The sequence below is a fragment of the Siniperca chuatsi genome, linkage group LG9 (genome assembly GCF_020085105.1).
Source record: "Siniperca chuatsi isolate FFG_IHB_CAS linkage group LG9, ASM2008510v1, whole genome shotgun sequence".
In the NCBI taxonomy this organism is placed as follows: domain Eukaryota; kingdom Metazoa; phylum Chordata; class Actinopteri; order Centrarchiformes; family Sinipercidae; genus Siniperca; species Siniperca chuatsi.
The window spans coordinates 23,913,154-23,938,508 of record NC_058050.1 but is presented as its reverse complement, the minus strand read 5'-3'; the positions used below and the strand labels follow the sequence as shown (position 1 = coordinate 23,938,508).

The following is a 25,355-nucleotide window of genomic DNA, read 5'->3' as shown; positions in this document are numbered from 1 at the left end:
AACCAATTAAGCAGAACCACCAGCAGAATTTTCCTGCTGGTTATGTTGGGGTCTTGTAAGTTTGAACACACAGTTACATATTTAATGAGTTGCATTAGTTGCAGAGGTTGTATTGCTCCTTGGTCTACAGGTAAATGCTATTTCTGAGTTTTCTTTCCGTAATGTAACATCACTTAACGGCACACAGCACACTCATCGAAATGGTAAGTAAGCAAAAGATATCAAAAGCGCCAGAGAGAGAGAGAGAGATACATCATCCAATGCTGGTGAGCTCTCTCTGAATGGAGCACTCACTCACTGCTGTTTATGAGACCATTTGGATGTCACTGTGAAGCTTTAATTTTCCATTTCCAGGAGCTGAGTAGGATCTGAGTGCCAGTACGTGTACATAATACTAAATTAATTTGGGCAAATAAATTGAATCTGTGAAATCTCAATTAGAACAGATGGGATGCTATTGTGCTGCTGGCTGATAAGGCAGGTGTTTTTTAAAATCCTAGTGTAGCTTTAAAGGGACCATTCACCCCAAAATCAAAAATACATATTTTTCATTTTACCTGTAGTGCTATATTATTTCAGTTAATTCCTACATGAAACTGCTCACACCAAGGTCTATGGATTCTCCTGAGTAACCAGGTCATGATTTCTGGAAAGAGACATTGCTGTTGAGTTTTTCAAAGGTATTTTTTTGGTGCTTTGAGCACCACAAGCTGAGTGCCATATAGTCCCATTATACTCAAAAAATACAGAAATCTCTACGGGCGATATCTCCAAAACTCGGCAACTTACACCAAAATAATCTAGATGGTTCAATAGCACTACAGGTAAGAGGAAAAATATGTATTTTTGATTGTGGGGTGAACTGTCCCTTTAAGATATAAAGAAACTTAAATGTCCTCCATGTGAAAACTGAATTATTGAGACAAGCAAATAGTAACAGGAAACGGTAGTAAAAAATAATGCAACCTCCTGTTAACCTCTGCAACTTCTCAGAAGCAAAATAAACTCAAGGGAAGAATGTAAAATACTGCATATCTAATATACTAAAACTATAGAGTATACATTTAAATTAAAAACTAGAAAAAGTATACATGTTCACCCCTACAAACAGGTCTTTTTCACAGCAGACATTTTGACATCATACCAGGAAAAGCACAGGTGTTACTAATAACATTAATTACATCTGGCATTTTTTATTGGGACACTTAAATCTATGAAGCCATCGTTAATTTCATCAGTCACACCTGTGCCTTTCCTGCTAAAACAAGTTAAATGGTCTACCATGAAGAAGTCCTATGATGCAGTCACCCTCCAGGCCAATTATGTCACCATGGCTTAACCTGTAACTGCAGCGCCCTCTAGTGCCTGTGAGAGTAATTAAGGTAGCACTGATGAGATGAACAATTTCCCAGCTTTTGCAACATCTGAGATGTCATCCACAACTTATGAACAAAACAACCTGAATAAATTAAAAGGAATAAATCATGTGTAGTCAGTTTGCAGAACAGTCTGGTTAGTTGGCCTTGCATAGTACTAAGCTAGACTAAATTAAACATTTTACTACGTCTAGGCCTAAATCTGGGAAACCAGCCAATTACGGGACATTAATACAAATGTCAACATATATGAAGTATATGACAATTAAAAAGAAAAAGCTTCAGATAAAAGAAAATACTATAAATATGAAATTTGTTGAGACAGTAAATGTAAACATAGTAGACGCAAATGTCTGCAGGTAATTCCTGGTACCAAACAATAAACATGTTTTGAACTGTGAAACTAACTAGGTTTTGTCTAAGAGACAAAAGTCTTTGGGCTGTGTCTTGAGTTTGAAACATTAGTCTTGCAATGACTCATATATCTCATGTATCATTCATACAATCTGAAATCATTTCCCATCCACATTATGCTACAAAATGCTTTCTCCTAATGGCCTGTTCCCATGTGCACATTAAAAAGTGTTTTCCTTTCCATTCCTGCTCTTCTCACCTGTCGTAATACTCAGAGCCCTCCTCCAGGCCAGGCAGTACCCCAGTCAGTAGCCCCTGTAGGCCTGGTTTCAGAGTCTTTCCCAGGGGCAAGTAGTAAGTCTCATAGAGCCCCAGTAGGACAGGCTTCACAGACATAGCGGCATTGGAGAGTAAAGGGAAGAGCCCGGAGCTGCAGTGATGAAAAGGATATGAGTGATGTCAAGATTTGATACCAGCTAAAAACTTTGTCAAGCAAACGTTATTGGCCACTGTTTGTGGTACAGTATTACCTATAAAGAAAGAGGTCTTTGGCCAGCCTCTTAGGTCCAATGATCTTGAAGATGATCTCGTAGGTCTCCAAGGCCTTGCGGTGGACTCCGCTGGGCAGGGCAGGGTGGAGGCATTGGGCCAGCCGTTTGCCTATCGTCAGCTTCTTGGGTACCACTTGGTATTTTGCATTGTTCTGCAAAACCTGAGACAGGATGTAAAAAATGGTGGATATGAGGCATGCACAGACAACAGTGTTGTCTCTTGTCATGATATGGTGGCCTTAAAAAAAACAAGCATTTTGTTTTACTATGTGTAATTAAACCCTTTTGGCATATGCAGTCATGAAAACTGTACATCTGTATTTTACGACTCATGCAGTTACAGCAGGCTGAATACCAGCAAAGTCTCAAAGTGAGACTTCAGTCGTATATACATATGTATTTGTATGTCTTTGCCTTCTCTACAACTCTCTAGTGCATTGTATGCCAAGCTGTGGCCTGTCTGAGATCATTACCTTATTGAGTTTGCCCAGTGCAGAGATGAGGTCTGCCCACTCACTGGAGTACTCAAAGTTCTTAAGGGCTTTGTCCACTGCTGCTACATAGTTCCTGTACTTGGAGTCACTGAGCAACTCCACTTCCTCTGCATTCATTCTCCTGGGTGGTTATTACGCTAATGTAAAACACCAGGCACACATATGTACATCACACCTGCAATGAAATAACAAGACAAAAAAAGATTTTTAAAAAATACACATTGTCTGTGAGTTAAAGTTTATTCATCTTAATGCTTGACCGTGAAGAAAAACGCCTGAGCCTATCAATCACTATGTGGTCCAATAATCTGCCAGGATGTAGTTCGAGCCATTTTAATAGACCAGGTCAAATAAATCAGAAGGAGCAAAGCCTGACCTGAGCAGCCATTACTCTGTTTGTTTTACGTGTTTGGAAATTAATCAAGATGACCGACGTGCTGAAGAGGAGGAGTAATGCTGCTGCTGTCACTCCTCCAGTGCAATCTTTCAGAAATACATTTATTTTAAAGGAATGGCGTGCCAGGCAACAGATTTCTGCAGGTGGTACACAGGAGTATGATTGGTATTTCACATCACAAGGCCGTCTTAACAGTCTCACCGTGAAATGGGCTCTTGTTAGCATGCGGTGAGGTTGTTAAATCCATGCTACACAGTCTCATCCAGGCATTAAAAACATAAATACTGTTAAGACTAATTACATTTCCTGTCTTTTATATGGAGTTTTAAATGTAGGCTAAGGTACTAGCACATGAGCACACCTAACTCGACATGACTTCTGACCTTCAGTTACTCAGTCCTTAGAATAGTGTAATAGTGTCAGTGGAAGGAGGGGACATTAGGCCAATCAAATATTACAACATCATGTGCTCTTTGGGTTATATGGGGGGTTTTTGGGTTATATCAATAGGAGGGGCTCGAACTGATTTAGAAAAGGCAAGTGACATTTACGTTGTGAGCTTTGCCCACTAAGCAAGGCAACAGACTTTTTCATGGTAGACATTTTGACTGGCCACAGCAGGAAAGGTGGAACTGATAACATTATTCATGACTCAGTACCAATTGAATTGAATGTCCCAGGAAACCATATCAGTGAGCCATAAAGCACACTGCAGCTAATGCTAATTACTGTTATTAATCACACCTGTGCGTTTCCTGTAGTGACATGTCAAAACGTCAGCCGTGAAAAGTGCCTATAGCAGACAGACAGAGAACTGAAGACGCTTTGAGAAGTAGCAATACTGAGAGCCTGAGACAGTCGTGTAGTTGGAAATTCAGGGAAATGTAACGTTGTGTGTAAGAGACTGGCTTGTGACCGCTGGCAGTTTTGCACTCACTGAGCTAAACAGACATGAGTACGGCTGCAAAGTGTCAACAACATAGTAACTGTAGAGCAGGTACCGCACACCTGTCGTCCGAACTACAGCAGCCGTTGCACACGTTGTATGTTAACGTTCTTTGGTGGAAAAAATACCGCTAATATAAACGCACCTTTAGCCAAGGAATACTTGCAAAATTTTCATAACCGCGTTACTGTCGTTATAATTTGTGTGTGAGAAAGGAACTGTTACAGTTACAGTAACGCTATAGCTAACAGCTACCTTGCCACTAGCTAACCTAAGTTAGGTGAGGTGATTTCAGCTAACGTACATGGCACACAACGTTAAACATTTAAGCTGATGTAAAAGCTTACCGTTGTAGTATATAGGCCAGCAACTGTCATTCAATCATGTGCCCGGTTCGCCGAGTAAAAACGGCTGACAACGTCAATAATATGACTAGCAAGCTAGCTAACGTTAGTAGCAGGTAGTTTAAATGATGTAGATGCAGGGCCCGGCTCTGATGTCACCCCTTCATGTAACCTCAGTCAAGTCCTTTGACAATAAGGCTTTGGAAGCAGATAATAGGTAATTATATTCTCATTTCTCTTAATATGGTCCCGCAGTGTGTAAATAAACAGTGATGAGCGCATCAGTAGCTTCCTGTACCAGAGATACAAAGCGAGACGATTGACAGCTCCCAGACTGCACTGCAGATTAGCTGTACGTCCAACTGCTCCAGTCTTCCGCCTCTCTGCTCTGCGGAGTCACCATGGAAGTCACCCACAGTTGCACCAAAGAATCTCGGAGGTTAAGTTCTCTGTCTTCACAATAAAAGCTGAATATTTTTCAGATTTGAAAAGTTCAACTTCGGCTTCAGCAGTTACAGCGTCTGCGTATTTTAGCACGTGTTATTGTTTTGTATTATTTTAATCAAGTTACCTAATGGTTCGACTGTTAAGCTGCAACACATACTCTTGCCTTTAATCTCTGGAGACATACAGTCTTATAAATTGCACATTCGAATATTTTATGTCCAAACAATAACAACAAATAATAATAAAACCCCTTTTGACAAAGTAGTTTTTCACTAATTTTCCCTCCTGGGTCTGAGCAGGAGGTCTTGCTACCATGCACTGTAGAGGGAGTTTCTGGAGGCCATAATTTAGCTGAGTTGTGGAAGCAACATTACTCTGCTTTATTTAATTGTGTTAAAAGTGAGCCCTACAAAGCGGGCAATATTGCCAACAGTGATACATTGGGAATCACAACCAATGAGCAATAATACAAGCAATAATACAGCTTTCTGAGAATAAAGCAAGTGGTTCAGATCTAATCACTGCAGAGCACCTTAAGTTTGCAAGCCCCAAAGGTTGCAGCTCTTCTTGCCATTTGTTTTATGGCTTTATGACTCATGGACTGTTGACAGACTCTACGTTGTCTGTTACTCTTGTGCCTGTCATCAAGGACAGAGCTGGCAAGGATGGGAGCCTGGATAGTTACAGGCCAATTGCACTAGCCAGTGTGGTATCTCACAGCCTGGAAAGGACTCTAGTAGATCGTTTATGTGAATATATTGATACCACAGACAACCAGTTTGGCTTCAAGGCTAAGCGTGGCACTGAGTTGTGTATCTATGCCTTGAAAGAAGTAGCTGAAATGTATAGAAGGCAAAATTCCTCTGTTCTTCCTCTGTACTGGTATGCCAACCAGAGTGTGCAGGTCAAATGGGGCAATAGAGTCTCTGCTCCCTTTGGATGCTGGTAATGGAGTATGACAAGGGGGGGCTTTTTATCTGTCAGGGTAAGTGCTATGTGTTTGTAAAACAAAACATCTCGGGCACTTCATTACAGATCAAATGTCAGATGCCGATGGCATGTATAGGCAGTGCCTGTAGGCTATTATATGAACTGAACTAACACTTTTTTATTTTGAAATGTCTGACCGGATGCTCTTCTCTTCCTATGGTGTACTTGATACCGGCTGTATCGTCACCCAACTACCAACCTCTGGATTCTGCTAGGTTAAATCAGATAGATGTGCTTTTATGTTTGTTTTACTTTGGATGCTATAGTGCTATCTAACGTCACCTGGCCGCACTGAGTTTTTATTAGTGCATGATTTAATTATTATTATTATTTTTTAATTCTTTCTGAATATTGCGCTGCGTTAATGGCAGACTCGGAGATGCCAGCCAAACCACATGGAGTTGGAGTCTTCATAGAGCTGAGAAAAAGGCTTCAGAGTGGACTACTTATTGTCGGGTAATTATGATAGAAAGCTAAACAGTTACAGTTGGGTCATATTATTCTATTACGTAACATTATTCTGTTTCTTGGCAAGTTATACAAGCTAGGCTAGCTAAGAGCATTAGCTAACTTAGCCCAATAAATGTGGACTGATGCTGCAGCGTCGAGATGAGTTGCTAAATGTTATGTGTCTGTTTCACTGACATATTCAAAACTCTAATGTTAGCTAACCACTGTTACTGCTACTGTTATTTCGCCACTTTGTTTCATGCCACTGTTGTTGGACACTTTGCAGTTGCATCATGTAGCAGCCCTTACCACATTTTTAATGTTGACGATATGTCCCTAATCCTCAAAGACACCTATCTATCTCTCTATATATCTGTCTTGACATTATAAAAGGTGGCACATTAAATTAGTCCTATTTGCCATCTTTTAATTTTGATGGATGTCATAAATGTGTAAAAGAGGCTACATGAGAAATACAAACTGGGCTTGTCTGTAGAACTAAGTGTAAAACTGTGGTTCCTGCTTATTGTATCTTAAAACATGTAGAAAAGTAGCTAATTGCATCATGAGAGGAGGTTTTGCATATGGTACATGTGGAGTGTTTATCAGTGGTGGGGTAACTATGTGCATTTACTTACTTAAGTACTATGTGCATGTACTTAAGAACAATTTTGAGGTATGTGTACTTATTTGAGTATTTCCATTGAATGCTGCCTTATAGTTCTACTCCTCTGCATTTCAAAGGGAAATGTTGTACTTTTCACACCACTATATTTATTTGAGAGACAGCCATAGTTACTAGTTACTTTCCAGATTAAGATTTTACGTGCAAAACACAAGATCACTTTATAAAATATGATGCATTATTATAGATTAAACTATGCAACAGTATATTACGCTGTTTAATTTTTTCCAACTTGACAATCTACAACATTAAAGTACACCTACATATATAATAATGATCCTATAATATAATGATATAACACTGCAAGGGGTAATTCTGCATAATGACTGCTTTTATTTTGGATACGTTAGGTACAATTTTTGGGCCTGATAATTATCAGGAGTGTACCCTGCGTCTCCTTTCTTCACACAGACAGTATAGCCTGGATATCATAGTGTAAAGGCATGCTAATTAAATAGAATTTGATAGAAGTTAATACTATTATAAGTTGGTGTAACTGCCTGAGTTGTAAAATAAAGATGTACAGTTTTCATGACTGCATATGCCAAAAGGGTTTAATTACACATAGTAGAACAAAATGCTTGTTTTTTTAAAGCACTTTGTAAACTTGTATTTGAAAAGTACTATAAGAATAAAGGATTATTCATATTATATTATTATTATTATTATTATTATCAATTCATTAACTAATGATATATTGCAGCAAAGATGAGCTTTGATTACGGCGCCTCTGCTTGCTGAAAATAGATGTAGTTGACCTCCACCATCACTAGATGGGGTTAATGAGATTTGACAGGCAGTAGAATGAGCCCTGGTCCTCTCCTCTCTCCCAAAGCACTGACTGTACAGTGGAGAGGTGACTCTGTACCCAACTGCACAGCGGGAGGAATCTTGTTCTCACTACATATAACTACATTTTGTACAACTAATATAGAGCTGAAAGTTATGTGAAGACTAGGAGAGCTGAAGTTAAACATTTCTCGTAAAAGGAGATTAAATAAAAGCCACCATCCACTTAGAGTAGGACTGTACACTTTCAATGTTTCCAGTGCTGTAAGAAAAACATAATATACATACAAAACAATGTAACAAAATCCCTTGAAGTACAGCACTATAACCAGAGGAAGTGCTCGGCCTGCATCCAGTTTGTTTCCAGTTAAAACAGTGCTTCTCTCAGCTAGTGGTGTTCATGAACTCAGTCATTGAAACAATACTTCCTTTAGCTGAGACAGCAGCACCCAGCAGGAGGTAGAAGTGGTATTTATGATTGTATTTTATTTGTAATAGTTCTTTACTTTAGTAGGCCCAGTTCTGCAGAGAACAGTCATTGGACTCTTATGTTTATATTATGATCTCTCCACCCAGAGTACTTGACAGAGAAAACAACAGATTTTGTCCTGCACCATAGACTGCATATAAATATATATTTATTAATTATATATTGTCATATTTATATACAGTCTATGTTCTGCACTAAAGGCTGACTCGTTAATCACTGAATTGAGAACTTGACTAATTACACATCCTCCTGAATTCATATTTGTTTGATTTGATGTTGCCAAGTTTTTTGGGATATCGGCTTTTTGTTCTCTAATTATGTATTAAGTATCATGAACAGAGGTTACGAAATGAGCCAGCCTCCTCTGTTGAGAGGTTGTAAAACGTCCTAGAGTTGGATAAGAAGACCAGTACCACTCTCATGTATGCCCGTTCAATGTAAGGCTACAGCCAGCAGATGGTTAGCTTAGCTTAACATAAAGACGGGAAACGGGGGGAAACAGCTCGTCTGGCTCTGTTTTAGAAGGTAACAAAATCCACCTACCAGTACTAATCAATTAACAAGTTATATCTGGTTTGTTTAATCTGTGCAAAAACCAAAGCGTAAAAAGGACAAGTTGTGGTTTTACAGGGGTAATGTGCAGGACTTCTTCTTGGCTGGGAGCAGTGACTTCCTGGAGTCTCTGTTGGTTGCCTGGCAACCTCATGGTAACAACAAGACTACAGGAGCCAGGCTAGGTGTTTCCCCCTGTTTCCAGTCTTTATGCTAAGCTAAGCTAATCGTCTCCTGGCTCTAGTTTCATATGTGGCGTACAGACATGAGAAGTATTGATCTTCTCAACAAATAAGCATATTTCTTCTATTTCTATTTCTTGTACGAGTTCCCTTAAACCTGTGTGCGTAAAGCGTCTGCTCGCATCTGCTCTCCAGAAAAGATGTAGCCAGAAGTCCTGCAGACGTGGTCGTGACAGGTGGAGATTCCTCTCTCCACATCCGGACTCCCAGAGGCCAGCTGAGCCTGACTTTGCCAGAAGGAGTGACCTTCGAGCAAGGATCCTGCATTCCGACACATGCAGGAGAATCCTGTGGAGAGGAGCTGCATTTCAGACTGCGCATCACTGTCGCACAAAGGACAGATGAAGGTAATGTCCAGGACAACTATGGAAACACATCTAGACACGTGCAGCCTCCCTCTGCTCTGCTAGACTCCTCTGTGCCAAGGCAAGAATAAAGTCTTTGGTAGCTATTTAGAGCTTGCTGTCTATTCTGAATTAATTGGATTGAGCCACTTGGTCATCTGAGACAGTGAAGGTGTAAATTTTACTCTCTGGATCCTCCACGGCCCACAAGCAACTGATCATCAGAATCATGAGAATACTCCCTTTAAGTTTTGGTTTGATCTCATATCATCAAAAGTGTACCCCAGAGTCATTGCATAATATCCCCAAACTCCATCTTTTGGCATTTCCTGAGAATAAGTTACATCCAAGGACAGTCGGTGGCAAATCCAATCAAAATCGGATTGATTGCCCACTCCCTAGCCAAGCCACCTTCGCCACCCAGTATTTTATCGATTTTGTGCTCTGTAGTACAAGGTTACCCACCCTTTCACCAAATCTGGCTCATTTATTTGTTTGACTTTGGTGCTCCACAGAGGCTTCTGACAGCGTGATGGAGAGACTTCGGGCAAACGAGACTTATTGCTTCCTCTGCCAGGGCTGCATGACCAGGCTGCTCGAGGACAGGTGAGGAGCAGACTGACGAGGAAGAGCATGAGTGGAAATGGGTTTTTGTTTACACCCACCTCCGTAGGAAGAGGAGCGGGTGTTTATTGATGGTGTGGCCCAGCGGTAGAAGTGATAGTCTGGGAAAGAGAAACTGATGGATGGAGCTGGAGCGGAGTCCACAGTTGTCAACCTGACTGGGTTAGAGTTAGAGTCAGTGTGATGTAAAGGTCTGCGCTACCCATTAAAAAACAATTGTGTTTCCTACCTTGAGGTGATTCAGCTGGAGTGGTGTTGTTCTTATTGCCTTAAGCTTGTAGCTTTCTCTGGTCAGCAATGTGACATGCTGAAAATTGCAAAAACTGCATTACCCAAACCCTTGGCCTCTGGCTATGTTTCTCAGCAATAACCCACGTAAAAGTTGGCAAAAACATATTTTTTGCATTCAACAAGGGCTGGGGAAAGTAAAAATGTCAGGAGAAGTGCTTGGAGCGGGGTAAAAGTTCTAATTTCAGCAACATTATGCCTCATTATGCTTTGTAGTAATATGTTCCATTTTATGGCTGCTCAGAGGTACTAATGCTACCATTGACTGCAACCATCACAAAGTATCCTCTGAACGTTTTCTTTGTATAGCCTAAAACGGTGCATACTAAGTGATTTACTGGATTGAATAAAAATGAGTAACCAGTATTTTTATATTAAAGCTAGGGTATGTAATGTATTTCAGAAGCATTTTTGTTATATTTGTTGAAATCATCCCAACGGCAATCAATAAATCCAATGCTCTAGGGTGAAAAAAATTAAATTACCTAAGTCTGCAGTTCCGCTCAGTCCTACTGAGCATTTTAACATCTTTCCGCTCATCAGTCTCATGGCTCTCATCAACCTCGTTTTAGCCACAGGATGCAGCTGTTTTCAGTTAAATATCTCTTAAAAAAAAAAAAAAAAAAAAAAAAACCCACTGTATTGCGAGCTGCCCAGCACCAAAATGCAGACAGACAAAGTTAGTGACGAGCTGGTGAAAATAGTGAAGCATTTAGCAGCTAAATAGCCAGATATTTCCCTCAGAAGTTAGAGGAAACCAAAGCAGAACTTAAAGAAGAGTAAATATTGGACTTAAATTGATCAGGTAGCCAGAAACATGACTTCAAATGAATACTAATATTGCTTCATAATTTCTGGATGTGTAAAAATGTAACTGTTTGCTAACACATTAGTCTCTGGCCCTAAGGAAACTCTGTTTATTGAGAGATAACAACAGCTAATACAATTTCCAAAGATCTCTGGACAATGATAGAAAGAAAAGTCGTAATTGGGTTTTGTTTTTTGTTTTTGGTTTTCCCCTCTTCCTCAGAGTGTTTAAACGAGTTCTTCCTCTCCCTAATGGCAACTGGAACGCTATCGTGGACGACTGGTGTTGCCACCCAGATCCGTTCGCTAAGAAGCTGCTGCCCCGAGCAGGGGATTGTTTACTGGGCGACACCTTCCTCCTCCTTGCCAGAGATGGTAACTGCGCACAGACTCTCACAGAGGAAGTGAGCCCTGTTGGCTCAGATGACAGTCAAGATCCAAAGGTGAGGGACGTGCAAAGGAAAACAACCAGTTTGCTTCTTTATTCTTAGAAGGAAGACAAAGCCTTTAAACCAGCATTTCAGAGTTCTGGAATTCCTGGAAAACCTAGGATTTGTTTTAGACAAAGAAGCCTGGATGAAAGAATGTTTACTGTGGTTGGCCATCAGATTGTAAGAATCAATCAATACCAGATTTTTTTTAAACAAAAGGCAAAAATTGTATTCATAGCCGTATCATACAGTATACTCACCCACACAGACACACTCCTCAGACAGCTGCATCAGTGAAGTCAAACTCTCGCACTCTGTAGACAAGGACTGATCTCCCTACTCTTCTATTAGTCATTCTCTGTACGAGTGGTACTCTTTGCATGACTGAGAGAAATAGAAAGAGAGGCAGATAAAAAAAGAGTAAGAAAACAAATGACTGTCTACCGTATTTATCTCTCTCTGTCTCTCCTCCTCTGTCTTCCATCCTGGTTATAGTGGCTATTGATTGTGGTTTTAAAACAGCCAAGTTAAAGATGGGTGTACATGAATGATATTCTGGTTTTTACCTGTGTTACGTACAGAAACCCTGCCGCCGCCTGACACTCGTCTCCTGCAAGAGCTGTTCATCAGAGCTGGGAGAGGCTGTCGCACCAGGTATAAATCACTCTTAAAAGATTTTCATAAATAATCATTATTTTCTATTGTGTATATGAGCCTTTATCTGTTGTATCTTACAGAAAACCTGAAACTGTACATCACACAGGTGGTGGTGGAGCCCGCTGTGGGAGACAGAAAGCCAGAAGCTTCACTTAACAGGCAGGTTTTTATCTAAACTTCTTGTGGAGACAGTTAGGAAACTGTAGCTGTTAAAGTACACACAGTCCCTCTAGGTTAACCATTGTGGCTGTTGTCCCTCACAGTAAAATCAGTACAGGGACTATAAGTCAGTTCTAGTTCATTTGTATGTCACTGTCACCCAATATCTAAAACACCACTGATTACAGCACTGATTGGATTTTGCGGAAACTTTGGGGATGACTTATATCAGCATTGTGTTCAGGATTTTTCAAAAATATTGCAATGTTACAATTGTATGTATGAATGAAAAATAGCAGCATACGCATGACCATAAAAATTAACATATTTTTCCATAACTTTATCTTGGAGACATTTGGTGAGCAAGTAAAACATGAACACAGTGTCATCTTGCCAAAAGCCATTGATAGCTGCATTCTATTTTACTGTGAGTGAAGGTTAAATGACTGCAAGTCAATATGCTCTAAAAAGACTATATATGTAAATGAATGGACATTGTCTCTTTTCGACAGATCTCTCTTCCTGGAGAGGGCTATAGCAGCCAGGCTGTTGGGGCTGTCCAACTCACTGAGCACCTTCCACTTCTCTGTCCAGACTCCTGATGAAAAAGCTTTCTTATTGGTAAGAACAAGCCGGCATAATCAGAGCAACCCAAGACATTTTTGTAAAAATAGAATACTCGTGATATGCCAGGTTCTTCAAGCAATATGAAAAGCTGATTGATTTTAGAGTTGCTGAGCAGCTTGAGTAGCTTCTTTAAAATCAGCTACAAGTGGATTATTACAAGTGGCTCTTTGTAAAACAACAGGAACACACCACTGCAATAATAAGACATTGGAATTGTTCAATAAATCTATTGTTTTGGGCAGTATGCTGAGGACCAGAATTGTCCATTTCATAATGTAGTATTGTGTAGTAGTAGTATTTTTGCACATCATTTACATTAAGTTTGAGTTTAAAAGTGCTTTAGTGTTTGACTGATATGTGTTTATATTCCAATATTGATATTATTTTAACTGAAGCTGGCAGGTGATATGTTTATCCTGTCTCACCATTTGCATAATATGAAATGTCCCATGTATTCCAGTTTTCCACAAATTGTGTTCTTGGCAGACTTTAAACTGTAGGACATTAAAACTCCTCACTGAAACAAACTGAAAAACGATAGCAGCAATAACACCGTCATTATACTTGTCTGTGAAATTGGGCCAAAATGTATGAAATCCTTTAATGTATACAAACTCAAATAACCTGCATCATATCAGAGGTGGATGCTATTTACCTCATTGTTGTATGAGAAACAAATAATAGTAATAATTGTAAAATCACCACCTTTCTAAATTGGTAATCCTTCACAGACAGAGATGTACAATATGTTATAGACCTCTTTTGAACAAACTGCTATAAAACTCCAATAATTTGGGAGGTGTAATGCTGTATGGAAAGCATAGTCAAAACCAATCACAAATGTACAGCATATGAAAAAACATGTTTTACAGCTGGAAAGTAATGCTATATTTTCTGTAGTCATGAAGTATAAAAGTGATATAGAAGGAGTATCTTTATTGAGCGACCCCAAGCAAAATATGAGGGTCATTAAAAGTACATTATCGTCACAAAGTATCACTCTAACCCCGGCATGCATGAGTGGATGCACAAAGTTCCTGTGGTGGAGTGTGATTCCTTCGCGTGACATTCGGAATGTGTATCTCAAGTGTTAAGTGACCTGTCTGCTCCTCCTGCAGCTCTGGCTGCTGAACAGTGACTCCATCGTAGCGTCAGTCCCAGAGAGGTGTGTCGGGGGTGAGAGGTCTATCAGCTCCCCCGCTCTTCACAGTCCATCAACCAGAGCTGCCAGAGCACTGAAACTCCTCTACACCGCCTGCTCTGACACAGGCATCCAGCAGAGAGAGTAAGCGAGGACACTTACCGCATCCTCCACCCTCCAACCCCCATCCCCCCCTTCAATCTTTGTTTTCCTCTTCTTAATCTTCTCCTTTCATCTTTCCAACGCACCCTCTCAATCACCACCTGTCTCGGCTCACCGCGAGCGATGAAAGACTACTTTGTTGGTGAACAGATTTTAGTTCTTAATAGAACACTTTGCGCCAAGGGTCCCTGCTCAGACATAATTGTCTATTATTTTGCGAACGAGATTGCCATCAAAGGTGTTTATCATCTCAGTGTTGTCAGTTGCATAAGCTACGCTCGTCTTTGTTGCACATACAGGGGATGTTTTTTTGACTGGCGCAAGGCTCCGTGTACCTTGCTGTGATGCATTAGAGAGGTGTAGGTGGATGTGCTGCATGTGGTTCTTCATGTTCAGCAGCACCCCACTGGAGAGGCCTTCCACTCTCATTATTTTCAACTGAATCAGCACTCTGTGTTTTTTCCGTCCTCCTCCTCTTCCCTGCAGCCGTGTAGAGTGAAGGCAGAACGGGGAAGTTTTGTTGTTTCTACCATTTTGACAACCCCACCGGCTGACTGATGGAGAAGGAGTAATTAGAGGCAAAAAAAAAAGGAGCATGGCTTATCTTCTCAGTCAAAGCAGTAAGAGTGCATTTAAATGACATGATAAACTGTATGAGCTGAGTGATGTACAGGAAACTTTTGACTGGAGTACAGAGGTAATTTTAACCAATGAATGAATGAATGAATGAACCAATGAAATTGTTACAGCCTGACTTTTTAGAGCAATACGGAATTGATATTTGAGAAATTCAACAAAGTATCAGCCAGATTCATATTTTTAACATGATCACATATCATACATAAACATTTTTGATAAAGATCCCCAAATGTAATTTTAAAGAATTGTTATCAAGATATGTATTGAGCAGGACATTTTACCGATGAAAAATAAACTAAATAAAACTTCTAAATGATCTTTGGAACACATCTTTGGGATTTCTGAACTGCAATTTCTTGTCATTTATCAGGCAACACAAATGCTGATATCGATATATCTGGAAAAAGTGTTTGCCCCCTTCCTGATTTCTTATTTTTTTGCATGTTTGTCACACTTAAATGTTTCAGATCATCAAACAAATTTTTATATTAGTCAAAGATAACACAAGTAAACACAAAATGCAGTTTTTAAATGAAGGTTGGTATTAAGGGAAAACAAAATCCAAACCTACATGCCCCTGTGTGAAAAAGTGATTGCCCCCCCAAACCTAATAACTGGTTGGGCCACCCTTAGCATCAACAACTGCAATCAAGCGTTTGCGATAACTTGCAATGAGTCTTTTACAGCGCTGTGGAGGAATTTTGACCCACTCATCTTTGCAGAATTGTTGTAATTCAGCCACATTGGAGGGTTTTCAAGCATGAACTGCCTTTTTAAGGTCATGCCACAGCATCTCAGTAGGATTCAGGTCAGGACTTTGACTAGGCCACTCCAAAGTCTTCATTTTGTTCTTCTTCAGCCATTCAGAGGTGGACTTGCTGGTGTGTTTTGGATCATTGTCCTGCTGCAGAACCCAAGTTCGCTTCAGCTTGAGGTCACGAACAGATGGCCGGACATTCTCCTTCAGGAGTTTTTGGTAGACAGCAGAATTCATGGTTCCGTTTATCACAGCAAGTCTTCCAGGTCCTGAAGCAGCAAAACAGCCCCAGACATTCACACTACCACCACCATATTTTACTGTTGGTATGATGTTCTTTTTCTGAAATGCGGTGTTACTTTTACGCCAGATGTAATGGGACACACACCTTCTGAAAAGTTCAGTTTTTGTCCACAGAGTATTTATTTTAAAATACTCTGTGGACTGACGAGACAAAATCTTTGACTAATATTTAAATTTGTTTGATGATGTGAAACACTTAAGTGTGACAAACATGCAAAAAAAATAAGAAATCAGGAAGGGGGCACTTTCTCACACCACTGTATCTGCTGGACCAATTTATCACCTACCCTCTACCTCTGTTTATTATTTTCTGTTCACTGTTTAAACCTAAATTGATCCCCAACTCCTCGTCAGTTACAAAACACGCTGAGAGTCTAGGCTTTAAGGTGCTTTGAGCAACTGCTTTTTAAATTTCACCCATTCCTGACATTTCTCTCAAGTCTTGCAAAGCTAAATGCTGGTGTTACTCACACTTCCATTTCCCCCTACATAATTTACCATTCATCCTTCATCACTCATCTCTGACATTTTTAAATTAAATGTTATGCCTGGGGAGCTGAATTCCCTGGATGGTGGCCCTCTTGCTCAGGATACAGTCGGTTACAGTCGACTGCAGCTGGAGGTTGCAGTATGTGTTGTTAAAACTGCCAATAATTGGCTGGAGAATCAGTGAGCCAATGCCTAAGTGGATTACGCTTGTCACTAATGGCAGTGACTTGATTATGAGTTGAGTGAAAGTCGCAGGCACCATCACAGTTCAGTGCAACAGGAATGAGGTCTCATAGATATGGAAATTGAGTTTAATGGAAATTGTATGGGCGACTCCTTTTCGATAGAATTCATTCTGATATATGAGTAATCAAACCTTAGTGTAGACGACATTAACTACATGTCCATGCACAAAGAATTAGGATGTAGAATGGTTTGGGTCAATACGTATACAGCATAACTTGATTAGGTTTGCTGTGTAAACAGCTTAACCCGATTAAGACACCAGTTGTTGAGTGGCTAATAGTAAATTTTCCATGCATATAAACATAACTATAGCAGTAGTGTTTCTTCAGTGTGATGTCTTAAGTAGAATTGCAAAAACTTTGAGAAGACCTTTTTTCTGCACAGATGGCTAAATGTCACCTAAACAAACTGGATCAGCACCACACACTGACAGAGCATCAATCTTTCTTCCTTCTATCACTCGTCCTCTTCTCCCTTCAGTCCCCTCTTCTTTTCGTCTCACACCTCAGACATAAATTGAGGCCACACACTCACACACACACACACTCAGTCTACTTTTATGTATCCCTAGTTATCTAATTCAGTTTACAGTTAAAAACTACTTAATTAAAATGTCAGGGCAAATGCTTCAACATGGGATTTACAGCAGCTATTCTTGGTTGTATAATGCTGTGGTAGTCACTATAAATCAGTCCTACTCTATTCTGTGTGTGTTTTCAGCATTGTAACTAGTTGGGAGGTCAATGCCATAGGACATCCTGTGGTGCTGCCGCTGAAGGTGTGTGAGGAGCTGCTGCAAGTGATAGATGACAGCAACTCTGCGCTTCCTGTGTCTACGCGTTGCATGAGGTCCTATAAGGTGAGACAGTTACTCTGTACTGTAATGGGCAACAGATGATGACTAAGGCATGTCGATCCTTGGCATAGCCACATGTTTTATTGATATTTGTAAAATGTTTACCCTGATACTGTGTAATATAAGCACAGAGATGCTGAAAGTCTTCTAATTTATCCTCATCTTTTGTAAAAAGCTGTATTAGCATCACGGCATGGACTCTTTTAGCTGACAGCAATCACTTATTTCACTTAACTTCTTACTTACAGCACCTTGTTTTTCCATTATTCAGTAGTGCTTGACAGTGTTTTTATCCCGCCTTAATTAACTTCATGATTCAGAGCTTTCAGTTAAAAGCTTCGCTCTAGGGATTATGTGGGTCAAATTTAAGGTTTTACTTCTGTCAGCCTTATTCCAGCTTCTATACACCTGTAATTGTGCAAAATGTGTATATTTAGCTTGAGTTGCCAAGGAAAACCCTTTGACTAGAAAATAGGAGGTGTTAACTTTGCTGACAACTCTATTCTCCTAGCCCTTTTAAACATAGTGACAGGGGTAATTAGCATCATTATCCTCCACTTACTGCTCAGAAAGTTTAGGAAGTAATTCTTAACACTTAAACAAGTTTTCCATCTGCTAAAAAAATAGCTGGAATAATACCGTGAGAAAATCTTTGAGAAGGAAATCTGCTGTTGTAGACCATGTGAAGCTTCTTTTGTTGTAAGCCTAGGCAGGGGGTGTTCACTTGAAGCCTTGAAATCTTTGTTCATTTAAAGGGACTAGAGTAATGCATGCAGAAGGAATACTTCCTTTCAATGAAAAAATAACAAAGTAAGAGAGAGACTCAGCATTTAAAGAGTTTGGAGAGTGGTATCTTTCTTTAGCCTTTCCAAAACCAGATAAAGTGTAAAGAATGCATTGAACTGTGTGTTTATCTGCTCTAAGCTGCAATGGTTAGCATGTCCTGGCTAACTAGCTTACTATCTACAGTAGTAACCTAGCATTACCTTCAAGGCCAAGAGTTAGAAAAAAACATTCACTTCCCTACTGTGTGGAAGCCAGTGTAGGCTAACATTAGCGGCTTTGTCCTGTTCTTTATTGGATTTGGGGAAGTTTACGCTCCCAATCCCATCCAAACTGGTTTTCCCAGACAGCTTTATGTTCACCAAAAACATTGGTTAGTCCTCATCCTAAAAGCCGTCTCACCTATTGTTTAAAATGAAAACATACTTTTTGAAAATATGAACAAGTATGTAAGCTAAGCAGCCAAACAGGTTTATATTAGAATGAAATTACAGTCAGATTTTACATTTTTCCTTATCATACTTAAAGCGTTAATACTGGGACAACTAGCTCTACACAAGAACAATGCTGCTCCTTTATTTCCATGTCTTCACCAACTAGTGAGGGTGCTGACTTTTTTTTCCTGGGACAGCTTTAGCCTCAGTCTTTTAGCATGATGTTACGTATGCAGCCATCAAGCACATATTTAAGACCCCTTTTACAGGGTTCTCGTTTAAATATGAGTCAGCTGGAAAAGTTAAAAAGTCAGCCGCAGCCAGCATTTTCAGTCAACTAATGCAGCTAACAATAGCTTAATTAGCTGCTACAGCTAATAAAATCTCCCAGCAACAGATCGACAGTTGTCAACTAGAAATGAGAAGCTGCTTTTGTCTACCTCTGTATGAAATAAAGGAACCATTTCAAAAATGACTGCAAATTTTGGGTGGTAAATCTGCCAATGTTATTATTTGGGGGGGGAATATATGTATTGTTGTTTTCTGAGGTAACAACATGACAGCAGTTGGTGGGGGGATAAATTAGGATCTACTGAAATGGAGAAGGCTACAGATGGAGTGACCCAAACATAAGACATAGTATCTGTCTGGTGGTGAAAGCGGTTACAGCAGTAAAGAGAGTGCGATAAATTGACACACTTGAACACTTCCTGATAGTAGAAGCTTGTGCTATAGGCAGCAGAGGACAGGAAGGTAATGCGATCGTGGGGCCATCTGGAGTTACCAGAAATGGCCTGAGAGCATTACCATTCACAATCACTTCCATCTCATTTAAAGGAAAGTTTTGTATTGTGTTAATGCATTTGGTCAATATTTTTAATGGCTATGATACAGCCTTAGGGTGGAGTCCCAATAGGGAAAGCAACACGAGTGGTCATACCTTCACACAGGATTTAACGAATTTAACCCACCGATTCAAAATCGTGTATTTGGAAGACAAAAATATTAAAGGCCCAGCACTCCCACACAGGTGCTTTCACTTATTCTGGATGATTAGATCTCTGCTCAGATTGAAGTGGAGCTATGCTGAGAGTTATGTGAGGTCACCAGACTCATGTCACAACCATACAAGCACAGGTGTAATTAAGAACATTAATAACAAATGTATTACATTTAGGTGAGCCAGGTCCAGGTGCCAGCATGCACAATACCAGGGCCACTGCCATGGCTTAACAGCTGCAATATATAGCCTCTACAGTCTGAAAAGACAGCATCCCGTTTGGGGATAAATAAATTATATTTAAAAAGAAATCCAAAATTACTTTCATGCATACTCGGTTCAACATTTAATGTCTGGTGTGTAACATTTAGGAGGCGCTATTGGCAGAAATAGAATATAATTAATAATAGAACTATGTTTTAATTAGTGTATAATGAACTGAAAATAAGAATCGTTGTGTTTTCATTACTTTAGAATAAGTTATTTTTATCTACAGAGGGCGCAGGTTCCCCTTCCACAGAGCTCTCCATGTTGCACTGCCATGTTTCTACAGTAGCCCAGAGCAGACAAACCAAACACTGGCTCTAGATAGGGCCATTCGCGTTCTTCGCAAGTTTCGCGGCCACCGTAGTTTCTCCTACACGCTTGGACGGGGAGGGTAAAGCAAGCGGTATTCAAATAGTTGAAATCTGCAATTTTACCGCTAGATGCCACTAAATCCTACACTGGCAACTTAAAATTTGTAACCAAACTATGTCATATCCACTACATTAAAGTTGGATCTCACTGACTGCTCAATGCACTTTTTCAGCACAATATATGAGTACCAACCCAAGCAGCCCAACCCATCTATAAGTGCACTAACCCAGAGTTTGCAGGTTGTGTGTGTGTGTGTGTGTGTGTGTATATATATATGTGTGGGTTTTTTGTTTTTTTTTGTTTAATTCCAGCCCTGTGAGTAGATCAAAGCCTGCACCATAACCCAGCCTGTTATTATGCTGCATGTGGAATGTCTAGTGTTGTCTGGGCTGCTGTGTTCCCCGCCCTCCATCCCTGGGCCTGCCAGTGTAATGGGGTGTAAAGTGGCTCAAGCTCCGAGTGTCACTCCTGAGCCCGGTAACAGACAACACCCCCCCCACACACACACACACACACACACACACACACACACCACCCACCAACCCCCCATTAATCTCCTCCTCACTCCCACAGAGACAACATGTAGGTTAGACAGAAACTGATCCAAAAAAACTGATCCAGCGTTTTACAATGAAGAACTACCGAGATGTATCGATCATACGTCGCCTCAGTCGTTCTGCAGTCCACACAGCTTCCCACCAGGAGCGGCTACACTTTATCGAAATAAATTACTTCCTCCAAGATGCGCGTGTCTTGATTCATTGCACGTGGACCAGTGGATGAGAAGAGGAATTTATCAACAGAGCAGGGGGTCTGTCATGCTGTTCTTCATCAGTGTTTACATCCGAATATCTTCTCTTGACGATATAAAAGGGCTGATATTGTTACATATTTTTTTGTTTTTAACTGTTTTCTTAAGTACCTCACTGCCACTTTACATAACTTTTTACAGTGAATTTTAAAATCTTTGTCACTTCCCCACCTCGCCAACTTTATTCGAACTTTATTAATTATTAACTTTTTTTAACAACCAACTCAATTTTCCATGAACTTTTTTTTATGCTTGTTTTGCCTCCAGCATAAGCTTTTGTCATCCAGTCACCTTTTTCCATTCCGATTTTCTTACCACATTACATCACAGAAGGGGGGTGGGTGAACAGACCCTTGAAATCAACCATGACAAGAGGCTGAGGTGTCTTTACAAATGGTACAGAACGGAGCATCAAAGGCTATATGTTTGCTCGAAAGACTTCATCATACCAGCCTCATTGTCTCACAACCTTTTAATACATTAACCCCTGTTATGTAAAGTCCCTTCTTCAACTAAAGAGCTGTTGTATAGAGATGGAAAATAAAACCAAAGGTTATCTCTTGCTGCAGCTAGATGTATTACTCCTAAGGCTTTACAGTGATGTTTTACATTTCACTGTGCTAAAGCTCCAACGAATTTCATTGAGATCAAAGAACTGCAATACTCTTAAGAATATTATCATCAAGGGTTCTGGGCAGACCTGCTGTCAGCATCGCTGCCAGTTTAAAGACCTGCTTCATGTAATCTTAATACTGTTAAATACAAACTATCTGAGAACCTTTTTTGTGTGGCTTCTCATAATATAAACAGTTGATTCCAAAAACATCAAATGTACTCATTAGGAGCAAGTGGAAAATAGTGAGTCTTCTGATGCCTTTGCTAGTTTTTTCGTCTTTTCAGTCAAGCTCTAAACCAATGGCATATAGTAAAAAAACAGGAGTGTGAACACGTCCCGGGCTTCGGGCTCATTATGTTTGATGCCATGGTGTGTGTGTGTGTGTGTGTTTCATATATCCTGGTGAGGACTGAATGCACACTAACATATGGGGACTTGTGTCACCGTGGGGACAAAAATTGAGGTCCCCATGGGTAGAGGCACTTAGTTGTGATGGTTAAGGTAAGGGGCTAGGGAAAGCATTATGTTAATGACAGTGAAACAAACGTGTGTGGTGTACTAGTCGTGCTGCTTTCGCTGGCACAAAGCTGAGCATGTCTAATTTCCTTTTCCATGATATTAGAGGTCGGTGTGACAGTCCAATAATACGGCGTCCCCCCTCCCGGAAGAAATCGCCGCTGTTTCTTGCCCCTGACTGCCGAAGCAGAGTGTTGTTGAGGCAGTTGAAAAGCATGTCTGGACCATCCTCTCATCCCACTGTTAGACGGCGTCGCAGCTGCCTCTGAAGCCCGGGCTCTGCCCTGGGGCCGTGGAGTGCTGGAGGGGCGTCTTTGAGAGGACCAGTCGTGGCGAGAGGGTCTGGGGTCTTGGCGAGGCTCTCGCTGTGGAGAGCGAGCCCTAGGAGGCATGAGTTTTCACAGGCAGGGCAACCGACTCCTGCTGCTGCCGTTCAACTTGTGGGTTTGGTGGGAGGGGCTTTAAAAAAAATCAATGTTACTTACAGAATTTGCAAGCATCTTTGCATGAAGAAACATTTTCTTTGTATAGATTAAGGCAGAGATATTTTGAGAATGATGATAAGGCTGGCAAAATGTTAGCTCTCAGGCTGAAACAAATGGAGAGCAAATATTCGATTCCTGCCATTCACAACTGTAAAGGGTCTTTAATGTATGAACCAAAACAAATAAACTTGGCTTTTGGAGATTATTTAAAAAATTATACGAGTCGGGATGTAAGCTTAATTTAAGGGAAGGCTCTGTCTTTGCCTGTGTTGAAGAATACTGATAAGGAGTATTTGGAAAGGGCAGTCTCTGTGACAGCGATAAAGTCTGCAATTAAAGCGCTCACTGCTGGTAAAGCACCAGGGGAGGATGTTTTTACTATTGAATTTTATAAATGTCTCCAGGACACACTGTCCCCCTTTCTAAATTTATTGTATAGTGATATTATTGCTAATCAATCAGTGCCTGGCAGCATGCGCTCAGCTGTGATTTCTGTGTTACCAAAACCAGGCAAAGACCATCTACAGATGAATAATTTCTGTCCTCTCAGTCTGCTGAATAATGATTCTAAGATATTTGTAAAGATGCTTGCAATGTGCCTCGAAAATGCGGGTCCTTCTTTAATTCACATAGACCAAGTGGGTTTCATTGCTGGCCATCTTGCCTCCAATAACATGAGGAGACTTTTTGCAGTTCCTCTCAAGGAAATAAATTATTTACTGAAAAATGCTGACAAAGATTTTGTGGAAAGATCGGAAACTTAGAATAATGCTGAAAAAACTTACCATCTCTAGAAACATGGATGGCTTAGGTGTACCTGAGGTTTATTCATATTTTCTATCCAATACTGGCAGATATGCACTATCATGGGCATACACAAGACATTGTGAAGGTAGTTGGAGGTGGTTAGAACAAAAAATCATAGCTGAAAGTAATAAGTATATTTCTCTAGCCTCCCTCTGGTATTATCCGAAATGTAATAAAAATATTGATAATCCCATGATCCTCCATTCATGTGAGCTACGAACTTCACAGATGTCTTAGTATTTCTGGCCTATCCCTCCTCTCATGTCCAACTGGGATGAACCCCTTACTTACTGCTGGAGAGAAACCAATTGTTATGATATTGTTGCACTTCATTCAAATCATATTAAAGAATTCAATTAATAATAAGGGCATTATCCTAAATCATAAAGATTCTGTTGAAAAGAAAAGGAACAGTTTCTAAATTATCTTCTTTTTTGATTTCTTTATTTCTTTGTTTATGTTCTTGCCTTTCTCCCTGGTTTGAATTGGGCGAGGCTCAATTGCAAAAAGGTGATGGCACATATTTCTGTGCTCCAGTCAGTTTTAATCAAAATGTGATGACAGTTGTGGGGCTGTTTGCTTATGTTGCCAGGCCACTGTCAATCAAATCTGATCAAACTACACACACACAGTCCCTATAGAGGAGATAAGCTGAGCTTAAGTGATAAACTCACTTAAATAAATATCAACTAATAATGTTTTTCCCCCAAACTTTAAATGTGCTTGTTGCTTATTTTGTCATGAATATTTAATGTTATAGAGAAAATACTTAAGATTTAAAAGTAGATTTAAAGTTTTCAGGGGCTTTAAGCAAGAAAATTCCAGCATATATCTACTTGAGTTTCATACATTCACACTTTGGGGCTGCCCAGTGCAGCCACAGCTCTTGTGTTGGCCTCTGCACAGCTCCAGTTTTGTGCCTTGCTCAACGACAAGAGAGCGGAGCTCAATACCCCCTTTCCCTAGCTTCATTTTCCCAGCTTCTACCTAGCAACCCTCCAGTCACGCGCCAGCTTCTGTCCTCCATCTAGACTCCCATTGCTCTTGTTCCTTATCACGCTTTGTCTTCTGCTTCTGGAGCTCAGAGTTGTGTTAGGAGCAGCTCACCTCTAGTTGCTGTTTGTTATCATTTGTATGAATTACCATTGATGCGCTTGAGTGGTGAGCGGACATTGGCATGGGGACAGAGAAGACAGGGCCTTGAGTGAGGCAAATGCCCTCGTCCATCATCCCAATATAGAGCCCTCAGTGGAGCGCAACCATTGTCTGCAGCAGGCAAACACCCAGGATAGCAGATGGAGGAAGAGAGAGAGAGGACAGTGCTGAGCTGATTTGTTTTCTGTGCTTTGTTTATCTGCATGTGTGTTTTCGAAGTTGATTAAATCTCTACCACCTGTGGTTTTTTTTGTTGTTTGATGACAGTAATTGCAGATAATGTGTTGCTGTGCTGATCAGCAGACCATAGAGATACAGTACATCTGTGCTTTGGGGAACAAAAATCATTTTGTACAGTACAATCTGGAGTCTGGGTGGAGTCTGCATGTCCTCCCCGTGTTACCGTGGGTTCTCTCCGGGTTCTCCGGCTTCCTCCCACCGTCCAAAGACATGCATGTGTAGGTTAATTGAT

General features: G+C 40.4%; 2 protein-coding genes across 5 annotated transcripts in view; one reads left to right on the top strand and one right to left on the bottom strand.

The window, feature by feature from the left end:
• dop1a (DOP1 leucine zipper like protein A) overlaps positions 1–4,890 on the bottom strand; it is a 31,397-nt gene extending 26,507 nt beyond the window's left edge. For 3 of the 4 annotated variants that reach the window (XM_044207962.1, XM_044207965.1, XM_044207964.1), the window contains exons 1-4: positions 4,466–4,890; positions 2,755–2,950; positions 2,261–2,442; positions 1,990–2,160 (exon numbers count right to left, since the gene is read on the bottom strand). In XM_044207962.1, coding sequence (XP_044063897.1) covers positions 1,990–2,160; positions 2,261–2,442; positions 2,755–2,892 — 491 coding nt within the window. In that variant the 5' untranslated portion in view covers positions 2,893–2,950; positions 4,466–4,890. The remainder of the gene's footprint in view (positions 1–1,989; positions 2,161–2,260; positions 2,443–2,754; positions 2,951–4,465) is intronic. The other variant, XM_044207963.1, reaches the window with a different exon arrangement.
• A 1,156-nt stretch (positions 4,891–6,046) lies between these two features.
• ube3d (ubiquitin protein ligase E3D) overlaps positions 6,047–25,355 on the top strand; it is a 27,799-nt gene continuing 8,490 nt past the window's right edge. Inside the window, exons 1-9 of the mRNA XM_044208625.1 lie at positions 6,047–6,355; positions 9,243–9,454; positions 9,967–10,057; positions 11,394–11,613; positions 12,183–12,255; positions 12,339–12,417; positions 12,930–13,038; positions 14,163–14,329; positions 17,502–17,640. Of these exons, the coding sequence (XP_044064560.1) occupies positions 6,264–6,355; positions 9,243–9,454; positions 9,967–10,057; positions 11,394–11,613; positions 12,183–12,255; positions 12,339–12,417; positions 12,930–13,038; positions 14,163–14,329; positions 17,502–17,640 (1,182 nt within the window). The 5' untranslated portion in view covers positions 6,047–6,263. The remainder of the gene's footprint in view (positions 6,356–9,242; positions 9,455–9,966; positions 10,058–11,393; positions 11,614–12,182; positions 12,256–12,338; positions 12,418–12,929; positions 13,039–14,162; positions 14,330–17,501; positions 17,641–25,355) is intronic.